Below are 18,531 nucleotides of genomic sequence, written 5' to 3'. Positions count from 1 at the left end.
TTTAATAATCGTGTTATTTTGGTGGTACTTTGCACATTATTTTTACATGCACACGCACATGCACACACGTATTTCAGGAATACTTCTAATCCTTCTTCAGGATCTAACTAGGTTGAAAAAAACAAAATGAAAAACCTAAATATCATGCAACACTTTATTTACTAAATATGGGCAAGTATTTACATTTTCAAATAATTCAAAAGGATCACTTCCACAGTATTCCACAGTCTTATCACTGGTAAGCTATTTTAGAACAAGAGGCAAACACATGGTTCTTTGGGCTACTTGGTGCCCTTGGTCAACATGGTGGTGACCCCTGATATGACATCTCCAAAATCTTTAAGAAAGTCTTCTAACAACTGTGAAAGCCACGCTACTATAGCTGCAAGGTTGAGAACAGTCCAGCATTTCTCAGCATTTGTCATTCCTAATGGTGAAGCTGTCCTTGTCCAATTAGTCAGCGTGTCTCAAACTCAAGGCCTGAGGGGTATATCCGGCCAGTGATATCAATTTATGTGGCCTATGAAGGTAAATATGTCAACTTCATGCTTCTTACCATTTGTCATCGCTTTTAACAACATCAAATTGAGACAAGTTTTTTTTTATTGATTGACCCCCCCCAACCCCCATTCATGTCAAATTGAAAAGTAGTTGAACAAACCATTCACTGGCTTCTGATTTCAAAACTAGTTATTCATCGTTTTTTATATAAATGTGATAATGTAGGTCGATCATAAATTCATGTGGGTTCACAGTCATAACGACCCTCTGATGGAAACCATAGCAACGATGTGGCTCCCGACAAAAAAAAAAAAACGAGTTTGATGTCCTCGAATGAGTGTAATCATTACAGAAGGTTTCATTCATCAAAAAAACAAACAATTTAGTTGCATAATCCAGTATGCCCTTGACGACATTATTTAATGACGTTATATTATGGCATTGTGTGGTAAATTAGCTTGGCCTATTTTATACTCACCATATTGAAGAGACTTCAAAATTGAAACCATAGATTACAGTAATTGTAATTAACAGAACAACTCAGAATGTTGCCCCTCGAGGAAAACTGGCTCCAGATACTGCATCAACTTGTTTCAATGATGTTTCACTTCACCCATTCACGCCTTGGCATGAGCCTTCACATTTTTCTTCATTTAAACGGCCGGGAGCATAGACATTATCATGCTCATGGGAAAAGATCCTTTGATGAAAATGTACTGCCTGACAAAACACTGGCGAGGACTAATTTAAAAACCAAGTACAACTCATTTTATCCAGCTTTCATGATGCTCAAGTTACTTTTATGTGATGAGTGTCTTATAATATTATGCACTGCTTGAATTAACAGCACTGGCCTGCATAATTGGTGAGAGAGAAAGTAGCAATGTAACAGTAAAAAAAAGGTCGAGTTGTCTAACCGCATACAGAATGGTCTATTGTTCTATTTTACGTAGTTTAATCTGCTCGACCTAGCATGTCCAAATACCTTTCCTACAACCTTCACCAACACAGACATCTGAAGAAGTCGTTGCCTTCAAGCCTTAGTTGAACACAGAATGCCATCGAGAGGAGTCAGAAAATACAACAACAGGTTAATGAAACAAATTTAAAGCTAGGTTTTCCCATAACCTCTTTCTGGTTAGGTTACATTTCATATTTTACTCATATTGTAAGGCATCAGGTCGACAAGAGACAGGTTTGGCGAGATCATGAGACGACAGAGTTACTGACATACTTCCGTGCATCAGCCAAGACACACGCTCGTACACACACAAAGAAACACAAATGCATCATTCATACAGTCTGAGTGGCATTGGCAAGTTCATTTTAGCTCATTAAAAACCAGTGATGGTAGATAGGACACTAATATTGTTTTTCCGCTATTACACACACAGGCAACGGCTCAATTGGCATCTGTTGGATTCAGGCACAAAGTGATATCTACATGGAATAATATTCGGACAGGATGAATGATTTGTTGAGCTCTGATTAGCAACAGTGTAATAATAAAGAAAAGTGTCCTTGTAAAAGGTCAACTCTAAACTGCTTTTCCTTTCAAGTAACAACCCTACGGTACAACCCAAATGGAACCTTTTTTGTTTTTTACCACAGATGCTCAAATGGAATTATTGATCCACTAAGCTGAGCCTGACAGCAAACTTTTCACACTGATGATGAGAGCTAGAAACTGAGGCTGTGCAAAGGCGACAAAGGCTGATTGCGTGTTTCGAATAGTAATGTGTTGTATTGTAGGCCATTCATATTGGGTATGATTCATTAGGCTAATTGCTATGTAAAGCAACAAGACCCCTTCTCTGTTTGTACTAGCAAGGGCACCTTGAGTAAACACCATAGAAATCCTCTTGAATATACAACATACATAATTTCAATCGATAGGGATGCTTATAAAAATGAGTCATATCATATGTGTTACATTACTTTGCAATTGCTTTCACATAGCGAGGGAAAAGAAAGAATGAGTACATTTGATAATTTTTTTCTTATTGGGTATGCCCACATGTGTTCAAAACAATGTCTGGTAAACATTTCAAATATGTCACCTAATAACGCCGCGAGCTTGCATGAGCCTGAGCCTGAGGAGAGTTGACTTGTTTTTGTGATGCTGGGAAAATAAATTAGATTATTGACCCAGGCTGTTCTTCAAAAGCACGTGAGCAGTTAGCATTCGTTTCTTTAGAGAGGAGACGAGTCGATGCATGCAGTTAATGACTGCTGAACTCAAGTAGATGAAAGTGGAAGAGGTGCTAAAAGAGATTAGTGGGATTGAAAAGAAAATAGGAAGGCAATGACAGACATAAATTTGGAATTTGGCTATAATGCTAAAAACTGAATTTAAAGACCCTGCAATAAATTCAGCTACTAAATACATTTTACATAATTGAGGATGATTGCTGAGAAGTGTGTAATACTGATTTGTGGGGGTCTGGGGTTCAAACCGTTTTTTTAAGTATTTCAGTTTTCATGATTTTTATTTTTACTAAAATGGTGCCTAATTTTGGTTCCGGTATGAGTTAAAATTACAGACCGACTGTAATTTTAGTGTCCGTGGTGGTGGGAATATTTTCAATGCGTTCTGTCAAAGCCAGTGAAGATTAATTTGTTCTAAATCCATACTGACTGTCAAATAGTAATCTATATCTTTCAATAAATAGATGTTTTCTAAACCTTTAGGAAATTGATGTCACTGGTGAAGCTACATTTTTTTCTAACTTGGAGAGGGCATGGTGGAGTCCAACAAACAAACAAACAAACAAACAAACAAACAAACAAACAAACCTGCAAAAAAACTTCAGCAAAAGCTGTTGAAGATTCATTTTATGTTTTCCGCAGGGGACAGGTGGAAATATTGGAAAACATTGCTGGATCCAAAGTACAATTATATGGCGTGGTACCTTAGGAGGGTCGAAGCATATTTGAACTCTCCCCACTAACCCCGCCAGCGATTGAGGTAGCAGAGAACAGGCCTGTAACTTATAAAGCTGTGTTTATCACAATCTGTGTAATATTTGCAATCTACATTTTGCTCCACTATTACACTTTATGGGGACTTTAAAAATAAATTATAATAAAAAATATGAGAACTGTCCAAATTCCACTGACTTTCAGTGATTTATGAAGAAAGAAAATGCCCATCTGTTTATATGTGATGACGAAAAAAAGCACATAAGGAGATTTAAAAATAAAAGAAGACAGCGAAAGCTACTTATCATTATTTTTCAGAAGCAACAACATTCTTTCAAAAATGAAGAACATATGTATATGTTCAGCGAACGCAGGCCAAATTCTGAGGAAAAAGAAGCACTCACTGAAAAGTAATCACGGCCAACGGCATTGGTGGAGTGACCATCGGAGTGAATGCGACTGACTTTCAAAGATGAAACCCTAGATAAGACAGGATGATGAATAATGTTGCAAATCTTACATCCGATTTCCTCCCTTTCTTCTTTTGGCTGTGTCTCTTGGAGATTCACTTAAATTGCTTCCTCCCCGGCGGCCGACTTTCCAGCCGGTGTTGTTGCGGCGCACGAACCAGAGGGACATATGCAACTCATCCCTCCTTACATGCTGTAGAAAATACCTATATGGACTCATACACACATTCACACAAGCGAGACAAACACAGATGATGATGATGATGAGAAGCTAGCAAATGGATTCCCCCAAATAGGTTCTGTCAACATCCGCTCTCCATTTGAAACAAATGAGAGGAGATATTGCATGGTTACGGAGAAGGGCCTGTCGACAACAAGAACAAGAACTCCCACCGAGGTCAGTGATAACAAAACAGCTCAGAAGCTGACAATATAAAGTGGTTTCCTCTATCGTTTGCTTCTCCTCTGGGAATTCAGTGCATTTCTTTCACTTTCACCTGAAAGAGCCACCCCTTTCATATCAGATTAAGAAGCTCCATTGAGCTCACACTTCTTTCAAACTTCACTTTCTGTGCATTCAAATACACCATCAAGTTCCAATAACACACACTTTTCTTTCCGAGTTGTGTTCCATTTGGCCACCGTGATTTCTCAGTGTCTGCCAAAAGAGCGCCATTCACCACGACACCAGCTTTAGGAAGGCCGATGCCACACTCCAAGCATCAATAGCTTCTCTATGTCTTTTCAGGAAGTGCTCCTCTCTCCTTGAATGAAGCTCCTCAATAAGCTCCCTTTTTCTTCCTGCTATCAGAACACAATAGTCCATTTGAGCACAAGGACACTACAAACTACATATGAAGTGCTATCGTCAAATTGGGTGCTCGAATTGAATCTGATGTCTGTGTGATCATATCGAAAGCACTCTTGGCAAAGAAGACATATGAGGTGGTATAAGATGAAATGGATATTATGCATGTCATCTGTTGCTTCAAGGATGGGAGGTATACGGATGCTATTATAAAATGGGGGAACATCACAGTTTGCACAACAAACCTCTCATGCCCCCCCCCCCCCCCCCCCGCGCCCCCTCTGTAAGTCTGCTTCATTATTCACAGGGCTGACCATCATCTGAATTAAAGATACATAATTTGACTGCTTGCTGTTAGGACCAAATGTCCTTTCAGGCATACATGAGCACATTTCTAAATTAAGATCTGTCTCTGAAATTAAACACGAATGCAAATGTGAGTGAGTGAGTGAGTGAGTGAGTGAGTGAGTGGGTGAGTGAGTGAGTGAGTGAGTGAGTGAGTGGGTGAGTGAGTGAGTGAGTGAGTGAGTGAGTGAGTGAGTGAGTGAGTGAGTGAGTGAGTGAGTGAGTGAGTGAGTGAGTGAGTGAGTGAGTGAGTGAGTGAGTGAGTGAGTGAGTGAGAGTTTGCCATTGCAAGAATTTAGCCAAAACACGTAAAGTCGTTAATGCACATTTTGTTCATATTCTACAATATTTAGGGGATACAAATAGTTGATATATAGTGTTACAATACGATTTAGTTTATCTTCTCAATCAGCAATTCAGCAAGTGAGACAAAAAAAGACTCAAAATATGATCATTAGTCTGGTGCGTCCATATTTCCATGCTGTAATTGAGCAGAGAGTGGAAGACTGTGCATATTCTTTAAAAGACTTACAGCGGAAGCCAGAGATTTAAATGTTACTCTGAAGGTTTTCCAAATTTCTCCTTATACTAAAACCCTGACTGTGCTTTCGAGCCTGTGTTGCGCTTGCTGTACATTCCATCTCATCCGCTCACGTGATCACAACATAATCCTGCAAATGGACAGGATGGATAGGGTTTCAGAGTGAGGAGCACTCCACAAACAAGTCAGGAGCTCTAGTGCCTTGCTTAAGGGCTCATGTGAAGGCTCGAATTACATCAACTCATCCAACCGTACACCATTGTTAACACCGTATTGATTCAGACACTGCAACCCTCAAGGTGCTTCACAAGAATTGTACGGGAATACACGTGTGGTCTGGGCATTATAATATTCATGCAAACATTTGACCTTTGCATCATGAGTGATGCAGGCGTACCCCGGAAAAAGGAGTAGACATATTTATCCGGTAAGCAGATGCCATGGTGGCCAGCATTTTCCAGTCAGCTGAGTTTCACTTCAGAGAGGATCATTCGAGAGGAAGTGGAGATAGGATAATCTCACCCTGGCTAACTGATTCACCAGTTTTCAGATGCTACTTGGCACCAGTGCACCAAAAAAAAAAAAACCTGTTCCCCAAAAGACCGAATGGGAGCAGATGCGATTTTACAACGCTGTTCTCACCATTGGCAAACATGAACATGGGACAAAGGACTGTATACAATAAAGATAGCAGTGGCTTTTAAGATTGCCGCGAAACATAACGAATCATCAGGGTGTTATGAATAGAAATGATTTTCCCACAGCGTTTTAGCAATTGTTTGATTGGTAGAGAATTAAATGAACGATGAAAGTCATTTTCGTTTTCTCTTCTACTGCATTGCGGCACATTTTACAAAGTACAAATTAAAGCAGGCAAATGACACGGGCCATGTCAGTTGTGAATTTTAATATATGCAGTGGGCCATTAAATGATCGCAAATAGCCCCAGGGCTGTAGTTTGGACACCCATGATTTTACTTATTGTAGCAAACAAAACGATTGATTAAAACTTCTAAGGAACAATAACGTGCTTCAATAAGGGGAATATTAAAAGAAGCTCTTTGTCTGTAATTAAATTATAATGAGCAAAATGTTTTTACTAACACTACTTCGATTGAAATAATGTTTGGATGAACTCCCAATGGCCCTGACTCATATTAAATCTGTCTGCATTTCTATTCCCAAATGTGCGTTTGGAAATCTAACCAATTATCACAAAATGTCATTATTGTATCTTTATTGTGCATGGTCTTTGAAAGAGTGGATGTGTCCGTGTGTGTGTGTGTGTGTGTGTGTGTATGTGTGGGTGGATGGGTGAGAGTTATTTCACATTTAATGTTTCATATTAATCGTTTCATGACATGGAATTCTATTTATATATTACGGGGACCTATGCGGGTCTGCATTCTCACAGATTTTTCTGTTTTAATCTTGTGGAACCACAATTAGTTTGTACAAATTGTATTGTTTTGATGTTTTTAATTTACTGTAAAGCGGTCATGTTCTTCATGCACAATCACTTCAGAATAATAAAAAGCACAACAGCTTCGGTCTATGCAAAGTGTCATCAAAGGTTGGGTAGTTTTATTAGCTTATCCAGTGGTTCACTTAATTTTGCCCAACCACCAACCCATATCTGTACTGTCCGAAGATATAACCACTACACTCTCATCTGTTTATCATTTTATGGGTTTACAATGTAAACCCATAAAATGATAAAGGGGTGTCAAACTCATTTTTTTCGCGGGCCGCATTGTAGTCATAGCTTCTTTAGGAGGGCCATTATGACTGTCAACCCAAATAAATGTATGAGCACCTCATATTATATTCAGTAAAAGCTACAATACAAACTGACAAATAATTTGTTTTCAAATCAGACGAGTAGAAACTGGTCAAATATATATTTAAAAAAAAACGATATTAAAAGTGAAGACAATTTGCAATTAATGTCATGACATGAATTTGATGCACAATTTGTCTTCGCGGGGCACATAAAATGATGTGGCGGGCCGTTTCTGGCCCCCGGGCCTTGAGTTTGACACCTGCACTCGACCAAATGCTCTGGCAAATTGTACTGTATTACTTCGTATTTGACATTCTGTCAACTCATCAGTTTCCAATACATGGGATTAAAAATGAGTCGGAGAAAAGCGTGATGGGGAAGAAAGTGTACTGCCGTGACCTTTCAATCTCTGGGCAGTCAGGTGCAAAGAGGAGGCGGAGCTACAGCGTTCGCCGCCTCATGTGTGCGGGCTGCCGGGCTTGTGTGACAACAAATGGTCGCGGGATGCGCGAGTGCAATCCGGCTGTCCGATCGAGAGGACTTCTTCGCCTCCTCCTGCAGTGTCCACACCCCCACAACGTTCCATCGCTCCGGGATCAGAATGGAAGAACCCTTGTGACAGCACCACGGACAGACCCACGCTGAGACCGAGCATGGCCGTGGACGGTAGGCGCGTTTTGTCTTGACGGAACCGGGTCAGCCCTAAACCAACATCATACTTTTTTTCTTCTTTCACACGGAATGCAATGTTTACGCCAAAAGAAAAAGTGAAAGCGCCAGGCTAGTGTAATATTATTGCGAAATACAAAATATGTATACACTAGAAAGTAAACGGGATAATTATAAGGCGGAGTTTCCTGTCATGTTTTACAAAATTTGCCTGAACTTTTTTTAATTTATAGATTATTTTGTTGGCTAATTATATGGACAATTTTAAATGATTTAAATGATTTCCCATACCCTCACCTGATTGGGTTGCATCCAGTATTGAGTAGAGAGATACAAAAAATGAGCTGTTTTTTATTTGTTCTCCATTCTTTTGTTTGGCTATAAATAGAGATCAAGCAGAGTAAACACATGCATGTGTTCTTTAGTATGAATGAACTCATAGCAGTGAGGGCTTTCTTTTGTTGACACACACAAAATGGGAAATTTCATGTGAATTATCAATTTGAATTTACTTGAAATTAGGAAAAAGTAGTGTTATTTTCACAGAATGTCACTGATGTGTTGGTTCAGTTCATGCACAGTGATGTTCGGAATATTGTTATAGAGACAGACCCACACATTCGGTGTGTGCCTTATGATTGACTGTTGACCAATCCAGCATGAAGTTTAACCCTGTCTGAAGTCAGGCTCCATCTTTCCATAACCCTGAACAGGATAAGCAATATAGATAAAGCATATTTCAAAAGCCATTGACATGGATTTCTAAATTGAGCTACATGTACTATTTTGATAATTAGATGACTCCATATAGGCTAAAACAAAAAAATTTTCAATTTCTCCTTAAAAAAAACAGGATCCAAATCATTTTATTGTTATACTTGCTTGCAGTTACGGGAATTGCATGACAACCCGGGATCATTTGAAGATTTGTAGACCCTTCCAAAAACTACTCATGTATTGCTCGCACTAATACTATGGAGTCTATTCTGAATTTCATAAAGCACCACCAAACAAAATGTGTTAAAAATGATGTGCATTATATTGAAATGAAATACTGATCTGATGCTAGTGGAAGGGCATTAATTTATTCTACCTGTCACAATACGTCACTGTCAGTCGGTATTGGTGGCGATACGTCAGATTAGTTCTCATAAAATCCACTAATTTTACACACTGAATGGTGATACCTTCAGGTAAACAGATGGCAAGATTTTTTTGCCAAGAAATTTCTACTTGTTTACATCCACCAGACTCCACATTCTTCTTCCACTTAGTGTTGTCACGATACCAAAATTTTAACTCTCATTGAATATTTTACATTTGACATCTCAGTCACGGTCTATTGTAACATGAGTAACCATGCAGATGGATGAGTGATGGCAATGAAGTCAAATAGCACGGTGATTTCACCCCTATCATTTTTCTTGTATGTCAGCTTTTATTGATTGTTCGACAGCCCACATTGTTAAGACATTTGTAGTTTTTAGCATTTAATTCATTGATGGAGGATTTTCCTCTGTCAGTTTAAAATATCCTACTGTCTTTGAATGCACCTCGTGTTTGGTGCAGATTGCGAGATCAGTGTTTAACTCCAATTCTTATCCTCTCCGTTTTATCAATGAATCACAGAGATGCGGTATATTACAAAGATGGCAGATGGAAGTGATCCGAGTGATCTACTCGCTTTTACACCACGCACGTTAAATACAATGTAAGTGATCGCTTGACACTTGGAGATGGAATCGGCTAGTCAGCCACTTGAAAAACATCCAATCAACTGTTAAATTGTCAGTAAATTCATTTCCCAGAAGTTTTGTATTTGTTTCAATCAAGAGAAGTTTGTGTTTTGTATTTTTGACCAATATTTGGTTAAAATCAAGACATTTTCATCACAATTGCAAAATGGAACAGTATCAGCGAATATTAATAGAACAATGAACAGCAAACAAGAACTGGAATGAGAGAAATAAAATGTCAAAATGACAGGTTGGCTAGACAATTTTAAACTGGTGCATTTTGAATTGTGATTTGAATTTCATGAAAGAGTCTCTCACTTTGCGGCACATGTGTGGTAAAATGCAAATACTGCCAATAGAAGGACAAATAGTAATAGGACTCCCACCATTGCCTGCGTTGATGAATGTGTGCATGGTCGCTGGACGCACTGAACGTATAATGCCTCTTCCCTTCTTGCCCGTGTATTTGAACAGCAAATATGCACACTCAGCTATTTTAATGGTGAAATCAATGACATTATTCGATTCAAAAAGAAAATCAACATAAAGTATGAACAAGATAAGTGAAATGGAAAATAATTTGTTTATTTTACCCTGCACATTGGGGGGGGGGGGGGGGGGCAGGGAGACTCCACCCTCCCAGCCTGCTCTGAATGCACGTCCATGGTATTGATTGCAACTTACCAATTTTTCACTCTTGACTAAGCTCACAGTCGGGGCCATTTCCGCATTGATTTTGGGGCTACCTTGTTTCAAGCCTTGGTGGAGGCACAGTACGTGCTTGGTGAGCACTCTTTGTCATGTTGTCGTCATGCTTGTGCTCGACTAGATGACTGGTGTTTGTTTCAGGCGAGCTAACATGAGTGAGACCGAATGAGAGCCTCTCTCAGCTCGGGGCTATTAATATTGGTGAGGAGTCTGAGGATGATTGTTTTTCAGTTTGTCTCTTATCAACTGAAGGTTCATTAGTTATACAGATGGCACTCAAATTCAAGTATGGGCTCTTAGTCGAACATAGGTTTTGTTTTAATTCATCCATATTTTACTTATGCATCGTTGATTGAATGCTCTGGGCATCGATGAAACATTGTGTTCTATTTAAAGAATGGGGGTCAGTTCAAAAAGGTTGCAAAATGTTTTTCACATGTGGCTGACCTTCACAGTTTTGACATGTGATGTGTAATGTGTATTACAAAGTTGGTGGCTCATTTTTCTCAGTGATACACAATGGACGTATTCGATTCTGTTATGCATAGATAACGAATTTCTATTTGTTAGATTGGGTTTATACACATCATACATATAGGAATGAATTTACACTTTACATGAGCCTTCCCTATAAATGAATGAGAAATTACTGCCTGCCGCACATCAAGTCCCTTTATGGTTGCTTCATAGCTATACACCACAAATTGTCTTTTTTTTTTTCTTAATTGCTCAGGATAACTGGCATGCATTCCCATAAGAGTATGCACGATGTCACCGGACATATGGTGGTCAAAGACTAGTGTGCTCATTGTACTGAACCTTTTGTTTCAGAGGAGAGCTCCATCGCTCATTTCCAGCAGGATTATACTGTACATGTGTAAACGTGTACTTGTGTTGTTGTTTTTGTGTCTTCACTCACACTATGTGGGCCTAGCCAAGCTCAGCATGCGAGCTTTCTAAGATCTCTACTATTCCTTCCAATATATTTTGGCTTGCTTCCATAAATATGCAGCGAGACAAAGTGCTATGTAAGATGCATGCATGCACGCACACACACACACACACACACACACACACACACACACACACACACACACACACACACACACACACACACACACACACACACACACACACACACATACGCATTTACATCTGCCTGACAGGCCAGCATGGGGCCAAGCAAAGAGTTGGATCGAAGCACAAATTAACACCCCCCCAACACGCCCTCTGTGTCAATGAGACTCAACCACACACTGTCTATAAGAAGTGGATATTAACTTGTCACCGTGACAACTTCTGCAGCTTGTCATGCTTGAAGCTTGGTATTTTGAACAACCACATCCGATGGTACATGTTTCTGTGTCATTAATGGTTATTTCTGGCTTGTAATGTGATAGGTTTAATGCATTTTTTTTTTGGGTATCGCATAGATGATGTTTAACCTTCAGGAACTTGGATGGACTAAACGTGACAAATGTCCTTTTCATGTTTATTTAGGACAGTAGTCAACTCATGAGTAAATTTTCCTCTTAAAGCCCCATTAGGGAACCTTTCAGTTCAAAAGCGGCCGTATCCCCTCTTTATTGACAACAACTCTCGAGACAGTGGCAATAGAAAGGACCAACTGGTTAAACTGAGAATTTTGTCAAAATTAATGAGAAAAAAAATCCAATAAATTTGACATTTAAAACTGCGAACTATGGAGTACGACAGTACAATTATGTAAGATTTTCTGAATCTATTTATAGATTTCACAAAAAATTCATCCATGACTTAAACTGGGAAAAGTTCTAAAATCTGGTCCAGTTGTTATGGACCCAAACATTTTTATCACAAAAATGGAAAAGAAAGCTGAGAGTGCAGCTTTAGGATAATATTTTGAACAACTCTGCAATAACTGGCTTGGATTTTACTCTACCCTGGGCTACAACGCAGAGTTGGATTCTGGTAAAGGAAGGTTGAAAAACTCTTGCTCATGTGGTTGTGTGCATTGCGGCCCGTGTGTGTTTGTGTAAACATGCAGATGAACTAGAAGGGCAGCCAGCCAGCACCCCAAGTGGGTGGGAGGACGAGGGTAGGCGTTGTTGTGGGGCTGTTAGTTTAACAAACAAATGCACCCTTTGTCACTTTCCCGCCTTGCGTTCCAGCCCCATCTGCGAACAACATCCATTTGGCCGATCTAGCTCTGACAGCAAACCGCCATTTGGTTACTGTCGTCAATCGTAATATGGTGAAAATCATTTACTTTACGTTACTTTAGTGAACGAAAAACAGACAAACCCAATACTTACCATGGAGTTTTTTTTTTTAAGAAACGAATAGTAATACCAAAACTAACTGAAACCAAATTAAAACTGACATTTTTTGAAAAAACTAAAATAAACTAACCACCTTAAAAAAATGAATTAAAAAAAACAAAAAAAACAAACTATAATTAAAATTCCTAAACTATCTATTTATATTTACACTGCAAGCGGCCCACTTGCAGGATCTCGTGCGTATTTTTTAAAGAGCGTGCGAGCTACTGTCCAAACCTCCGCATTCTCGCAGCACGCGGTATGTCCCTCTGGATAACATTTGGAGATAGAAAAACCTCTCGAAGCCACACATGCACGCACATGAATTCGGATTGGCACAGCCGGCCCACCTGGCTTGATCCGGTGGCCTGGCCAGAGGAGGATAAAGATGCTGCAGACAAAATGATTGACCTAAAAAAATCTTTGAATGATGTCAACTTGTGTAGGGTTCCCCAATGAGGGTGTTAAAGGGGAGTCTACTATATACCCTATAATATTTTACAAACATTTGTTTTAAGTGACCCCACTCGTATACGGTATTCTGATTAATATAGCTTTTGTAGCGTAAGAATCAATTTTCATCCACCTCCCGGGGTCACCGTGGTGAGCAATTCAGATAGTGAAACACTTTGGACATTCAATCGGTCTGTCCGTCCGTCCGTCCGTCCGTCCGTCCGTCCGTCCGTCCATCCATCCATCCATCCATCCATCCATCCATCCATCCATCCATCCATTTTCTGAGCCGCTGTGACAAAAACCTGTAAATTCTTTTTGACTCTACTAATGATGTCAGTCCTGTGTGATTTAAAAAAAATGCAAAGTTATTTTTCATTCATTCATTTCATTCATAGTATTGATTTGATAGTATGATTTAAAACACTAAATTGTGAGACTGGTTATGGAACGACTTAAACTCACATCCGTATTTCTCTTTATTATTATTAAGCCCTGCTGTATTGCCATCAAAAATACCTCGTAATGGAAGGAATACATTTATTAAGAGTCTCTCTGACCTGTGCCACGATAGATGAATAAATCAATCAGTAGATAAATATCTACATGCTTAGGCCTTCAAGGGAATGATGAGGTGGAGTAGAGCAGCATTCAATAAAAATCAGCAGCGGATTGGCACCAGTGCACACGCTGAATTTTGGATTCCTGTGGTCACGCTTCAATGGTCTCATCCAGTCTGACCTCGCCGCTAACCTTGGCATCCTCCAATATTTCCTCAAATGACAAGGCCTCACTACTCGTATCCAGGGCCTGCATCAACGGCTCCGCCAATTCACACCCGTCCGACCCCCCCCCCCCCCCCCCCCCCGGCCCCTTCTTTCTAAATTAGAGTGCTCGTAGGTCCGTATCCAATTCCTCCCCTTTAATTGGGGAGACAGGAGAAAATCTGAATAGGTGTCGGTACGATGGTAAATGAATACGATAGTAACAGAAAGATGCCATCATTTCGAAGGGATTGATGACTAATTAGGTAACATCATGTGAGGATTCTAATCTTAACGAACTACACCGTTGACTCTGACTTTACAGACAGACACACAAAAGATGACTGACTCCTGAAGCTGCGGGAATTGCATTTTTACTCACAAAAAATAAAGGCTGTGATTTTTTTTGTCTGTCTACACTTGTTGCTCTACCGTTTGTGTTCAAATAGCTTTCATTCTAAAGGGTTTTGACAAGATGCACTTCATTAAAACATCTATGACATTTTGCATTAAGATAACCTGACTTCATTAAGGCAAAGCTATGCGGTTAAATAAGCCCGTGTAATTCTCATGTATATTTAAATGTAAATTGAAATGGCTGTTATAAGGCATACGTCACTTCACACTTTACCCCATTCGTTACAAATAGGAGTCAAACGTTGTGAACATCTATGGCCGATTACTCCTGTCATGGCACAACCTGCAAAGCTATAAACGAAACAAAAGGTTTTGTCTGAGGAGACAAAATAAACAACGAAAACTGAAACTTCTTAAATTTATACTTGTTGCTGGGGTGTTCTGGAACATAACCCTGGCAGTGGAGGGTGGTTTACTGTATTGGAGATAATCAAAATGGAAACTTCAGTCTTACTTAAGCCTTCAGGAAACCCACACTAATGAGGCTTAGGTTTTAAGAATTGATAAACAAACGCCTCTCATATTGACTCAGTTTACCTTTTTCTTTTAATGGGTTTCATCGCTTCCACCTCACAGTCACCATCTGTCCTGAGAACACGAAAGCCCCAAACACAATATGTCCTCAGCCTCATCGTTGGCCAGATGACTTTCAGTCTACAAGTTTCAAGGAGAGCAGTCGGCATCCACCGCTTCCCTCCATTTGCAATCTTTTCATTAGAGTCTGCTAATCAAACAGTCTAATTAAGTGTGGCCTGGTGTGATAGGGTACGCTTGCAGCTTCCCACTCTTTGTTAATAGGTTGGCCTTCTACTGCCACTAAGTGCTGGGGGGTCACTGCAGTCTGTGCTGCAGATTGCCCATTAAACCAAATGGCTATTGGCCTCAGCTTCAGTTCTCATGACTCAGGGAGCACAAGTCACATTCATGCACTTGAAAAGCAATGGCAATTGCCTCTCGCAAGCTTAACAACTTGATATGTGTTGGTGGATGGGTGTGTGAGGGACTTTAGAAGTATCTTTCAAACTGCCTACTGCTAACCTTTTTTTCAAGTCGTCCTGACACTTCCTTCCGCTGTGAGTGTGGCAGTGATGAATAGCGGAAATGCTGCTTTGACTGTCCTTGCGCCCGCAGCTCAAATGGCCTCTCAATTGTGTCAACAGACTATCAAATGTCTGTGCCAGCTTTGCAGTTGAGGATGGGAGAGTGTGTTGTTTCAATGCCCATCAAAAGTGATTTTCTTTAATCGACAGAACTAATTGCTCTCTCTCGCCCCCCCCCCGCCTCTCTCTCTCTCTCTCTCTCTCTCTCTCTCTCTCTCTCTCTGTTTGTCTCTCTGTGTCTCTCTCTGTCTCTCTCTCTCTGTCTCTCTCTCTCTATCTATGCCTCTCTCTCTCTCTCTCTCTCTGTCTCTCTCTCTCTCACACACACAAACAAACCTGTCACTGCAATTGTTTTGCCATCTCAATTTAAAAAATGTGTTCACATGAATTCCCCAAAGCCTTTTTTAGCTCATTTTCTGCTCCATTTTAATCACAGTTCAAGACGTAAACCATATATAACAGCGATAATATGCCTTCACCCTAAAGATGGAGACCAAGTCAAATTTTTCAAATAATAAAAAATGCATTTAGAACTGTCGCTATCCAATACTTTTCAAATAATTTACCATTGATTCATTGAATAATCGCTGGATGCAATTTTATTTTGCATTAACAACGAGGACCAATCACATAAGAGGGATTGATAAACCTTTTTGAAACTGTTAACATTTCTGGTTCAGTCAATTTCTTTCAAAATACATGTTGCAAATGCCTTATTTTGATTAAATACAAAAACTAATCACTCTGCTTTCATAAAGGACTTCATAAACGGGGGGGCTGAAATCAGAGGATTCTGTAGGTCTGCTTTCTTCTTTCTTCTTCTCTTTCTTAGTTGGTACATTCCGCCATCTACTGTACACATACTGTCAATACAGTCTACTCAAGCAAAGCTGTTATATACTAGTATGTATAACAACACACGAGACACTCAGTGACAGATTGAGAATCTATTTCCGTCAGCGCTGTCTGTCATTTTTAAAGTTTGCCGTCGAGCGACCATGGTCGACAAAATCTTCCGCCATTCCCCCCTCCTCATTCGTGCGCGACTACTCAAAAGAAAGCAAGAAAAAGTTAATTGGAGGTAATTAACTTCAAAGAGGCCACTCTTTTCAGCCAATAATATTTTGCAGTACTTATAAATACCCTAAAAAAAGAACTCATTACCAATTACAGATGGTATTAGCGGTTATTGAAAGCGTGACTTTTGAAAACCAGGGTTAATCCTGAAAGCGGTTATCAGCCCGTGCCTATTGAGTTCCCGTTGTTGGATTTTGCTGGAAATGACAGCTGTTAAAGCCACTGCATGACCAAAATGTTGTTGGGGGAGGTCACCCGAGGTCACAGAGCTGTCAGTCAGAGTTACAGGGGACGGACTATATGCTGTCAACTCAGTGTTACGTTCTCGCGCCACATTTCAGGTCACTGGTGCTTTGAAGGATCCATAAATACTCACACACATGCACAAAGTATAAATCAATTTTATTCATGCATTCACACTGCAGGGATTCCTGTAGCAAAAAAAGTGATCCTAATTGCATATATTGGATGAGTTGTGAAACATTTAAATGCCTATATAAAATAAAAAAAAACAAGGAAATGGAATACGATAGAGGTTAATATTTCACTTTATTTGAAGAGATGAATTTTTCACTTTATTTGAAGTTCAAACAAAATGTAAGTCCGGGTAGTGCCCCAGCATCTCTCTTAGAAAGTTAACTGAAAATTTAAATGAATACTATCCTGAGGTTTACGCAATCTTAAAATAATCTCATCAGCCCCCCCCTAAAAAAGCAGAAGCCAATATCACAATGCCACATATCGGCTCAGATAATCATATTTGTCGATAATAATCTTTCCCTATTTTCTATGCCAGTCGGTTGAGACATGTCTTGATGCGAAACTACGCTGTGTCACATAAAAAGTTTAGGAACACTGTTCTGTGCTGAAAAATATTATTGGCAATGTTGACATGGACAAAACATCTTCAATCCAATCAGAGTTCGGGTTAACATTTTGATCAGTTTTACTGTATTCATTGACACTAAAACTATTGATCCAATTAAGACTTGAGTGTTCCTGCGTCACACTTCGGGCGGAACAAATAATTCTGACATGCGTAGATTGACAAAATATACCGGAAATAGCAGTAGAAGAAGAAGCCGTAGCGACCTCTATGAGAATAAAACACTCAACACTCACGTGACTACAATGCAAATAGAAAATCATTTGGGGAGGGGGATCTCAAAATCATCTAAATTCACTTTTATTTTTCAATATTCACTTTTAATGAAGTGATGTTTGCCACCAAATTCACGCAAAGACTTAATTAAACGATAGCTGATCTCCCAGAGATATCTCACTCGTGTGTGTGTGTGTGTGTGTGTGTGTGTGTGTGTGTGTGTGTGTGTGTGGAGTACAGACGTGGAGAACAGACGTTCCCTCTGGATCGTTTGGCCTTGAAAAAGAAGCTCCTTTCAGCACTTTGCATCTATTGATGTGTGTACTCGTCTCCGAGTGTGCAGAAACACTCCAATCCAGGTTGAATTGCTTTATCTATTCCTTCTTAAACTGTCCATTTTTTTTTTTCCTCAAGCTGTCTCTTTTATAACCTGACATTTGGGACTTCAGGACGTGTGAGTGGGGCGAGGTGGTGCTTGTCTATCTGATTGAACTGGCCAGATAAGGAGGCAAAGCTGGTGTTCGGCTATGGAAATTCAGAAGTTCAAAGACACAGAAAGTCTTGGTGGTTAGTTAAATACTTCTCCTGCTACCCTTCATTCACATTAGTTATCAAGCATTTATTCTTCTTGTCATATATCTTGTCATGTTACGCTGCTATAATCCTGATCTCTAAGGGTTAAGAAAAGAATAACAATAAAAGAATAATGATGGTGTGCTATCTAAAAATGAAACAAAGCATTGACTCAGCAAAGGAAATAAAAATCCATTCACACTCACTCATTTGGTTAGTCACCCAATTGACATGCTTTGGGTTGCATGTTGGATTGTATGAT

General features: G+C 39.6%; 1 protein-coding gene across 1 annotated transcript in view; it reads left to right on the top strand.

Annotated features, from left to right (window-relative positions):
* The first annotated feature begins 7,864 nt into the window (after window positions 1-7,864).
* LOC147062490 (sterile alpha motif domain-containing protein 10-like) overlaps window positions 7,865-18,531 on the top strand; it is a 32,309-nt gene continuing 21,642 nt past the window's right edge. The window contains exon 1 of the mRNA XM_085919030.1: window positions 7,865-8,036. Within this exon, the coding sequence (XP_085775156.1) occupies window positions 8,024-8,036 (13 nt within the window). The 5' untranslated portion in view covers window positions 7,865-8,023. The remainder of the gene's footprint in view (window positions 8,037-18,531) is intronic.

Source organism: Syngnathus leptorhynchus, chromosome 1 (genome assembly GCF_054491065.1).
Source record: "Syngnathus leptorhynchus isolate UIUO chromosome 1, UIUO_Slep, whole genome shotgun sequence".
Taxonomy (NCBI): Eukaryota; Metazoa; Chordata; class Actinopteri; order Syngnathiformes; family Syngnathidae; genus Syngnathus; species Syngnathus leptorhynchus.
This window is presented reverse-complemented; position numbering and strand designations above follow the sequence as displayed.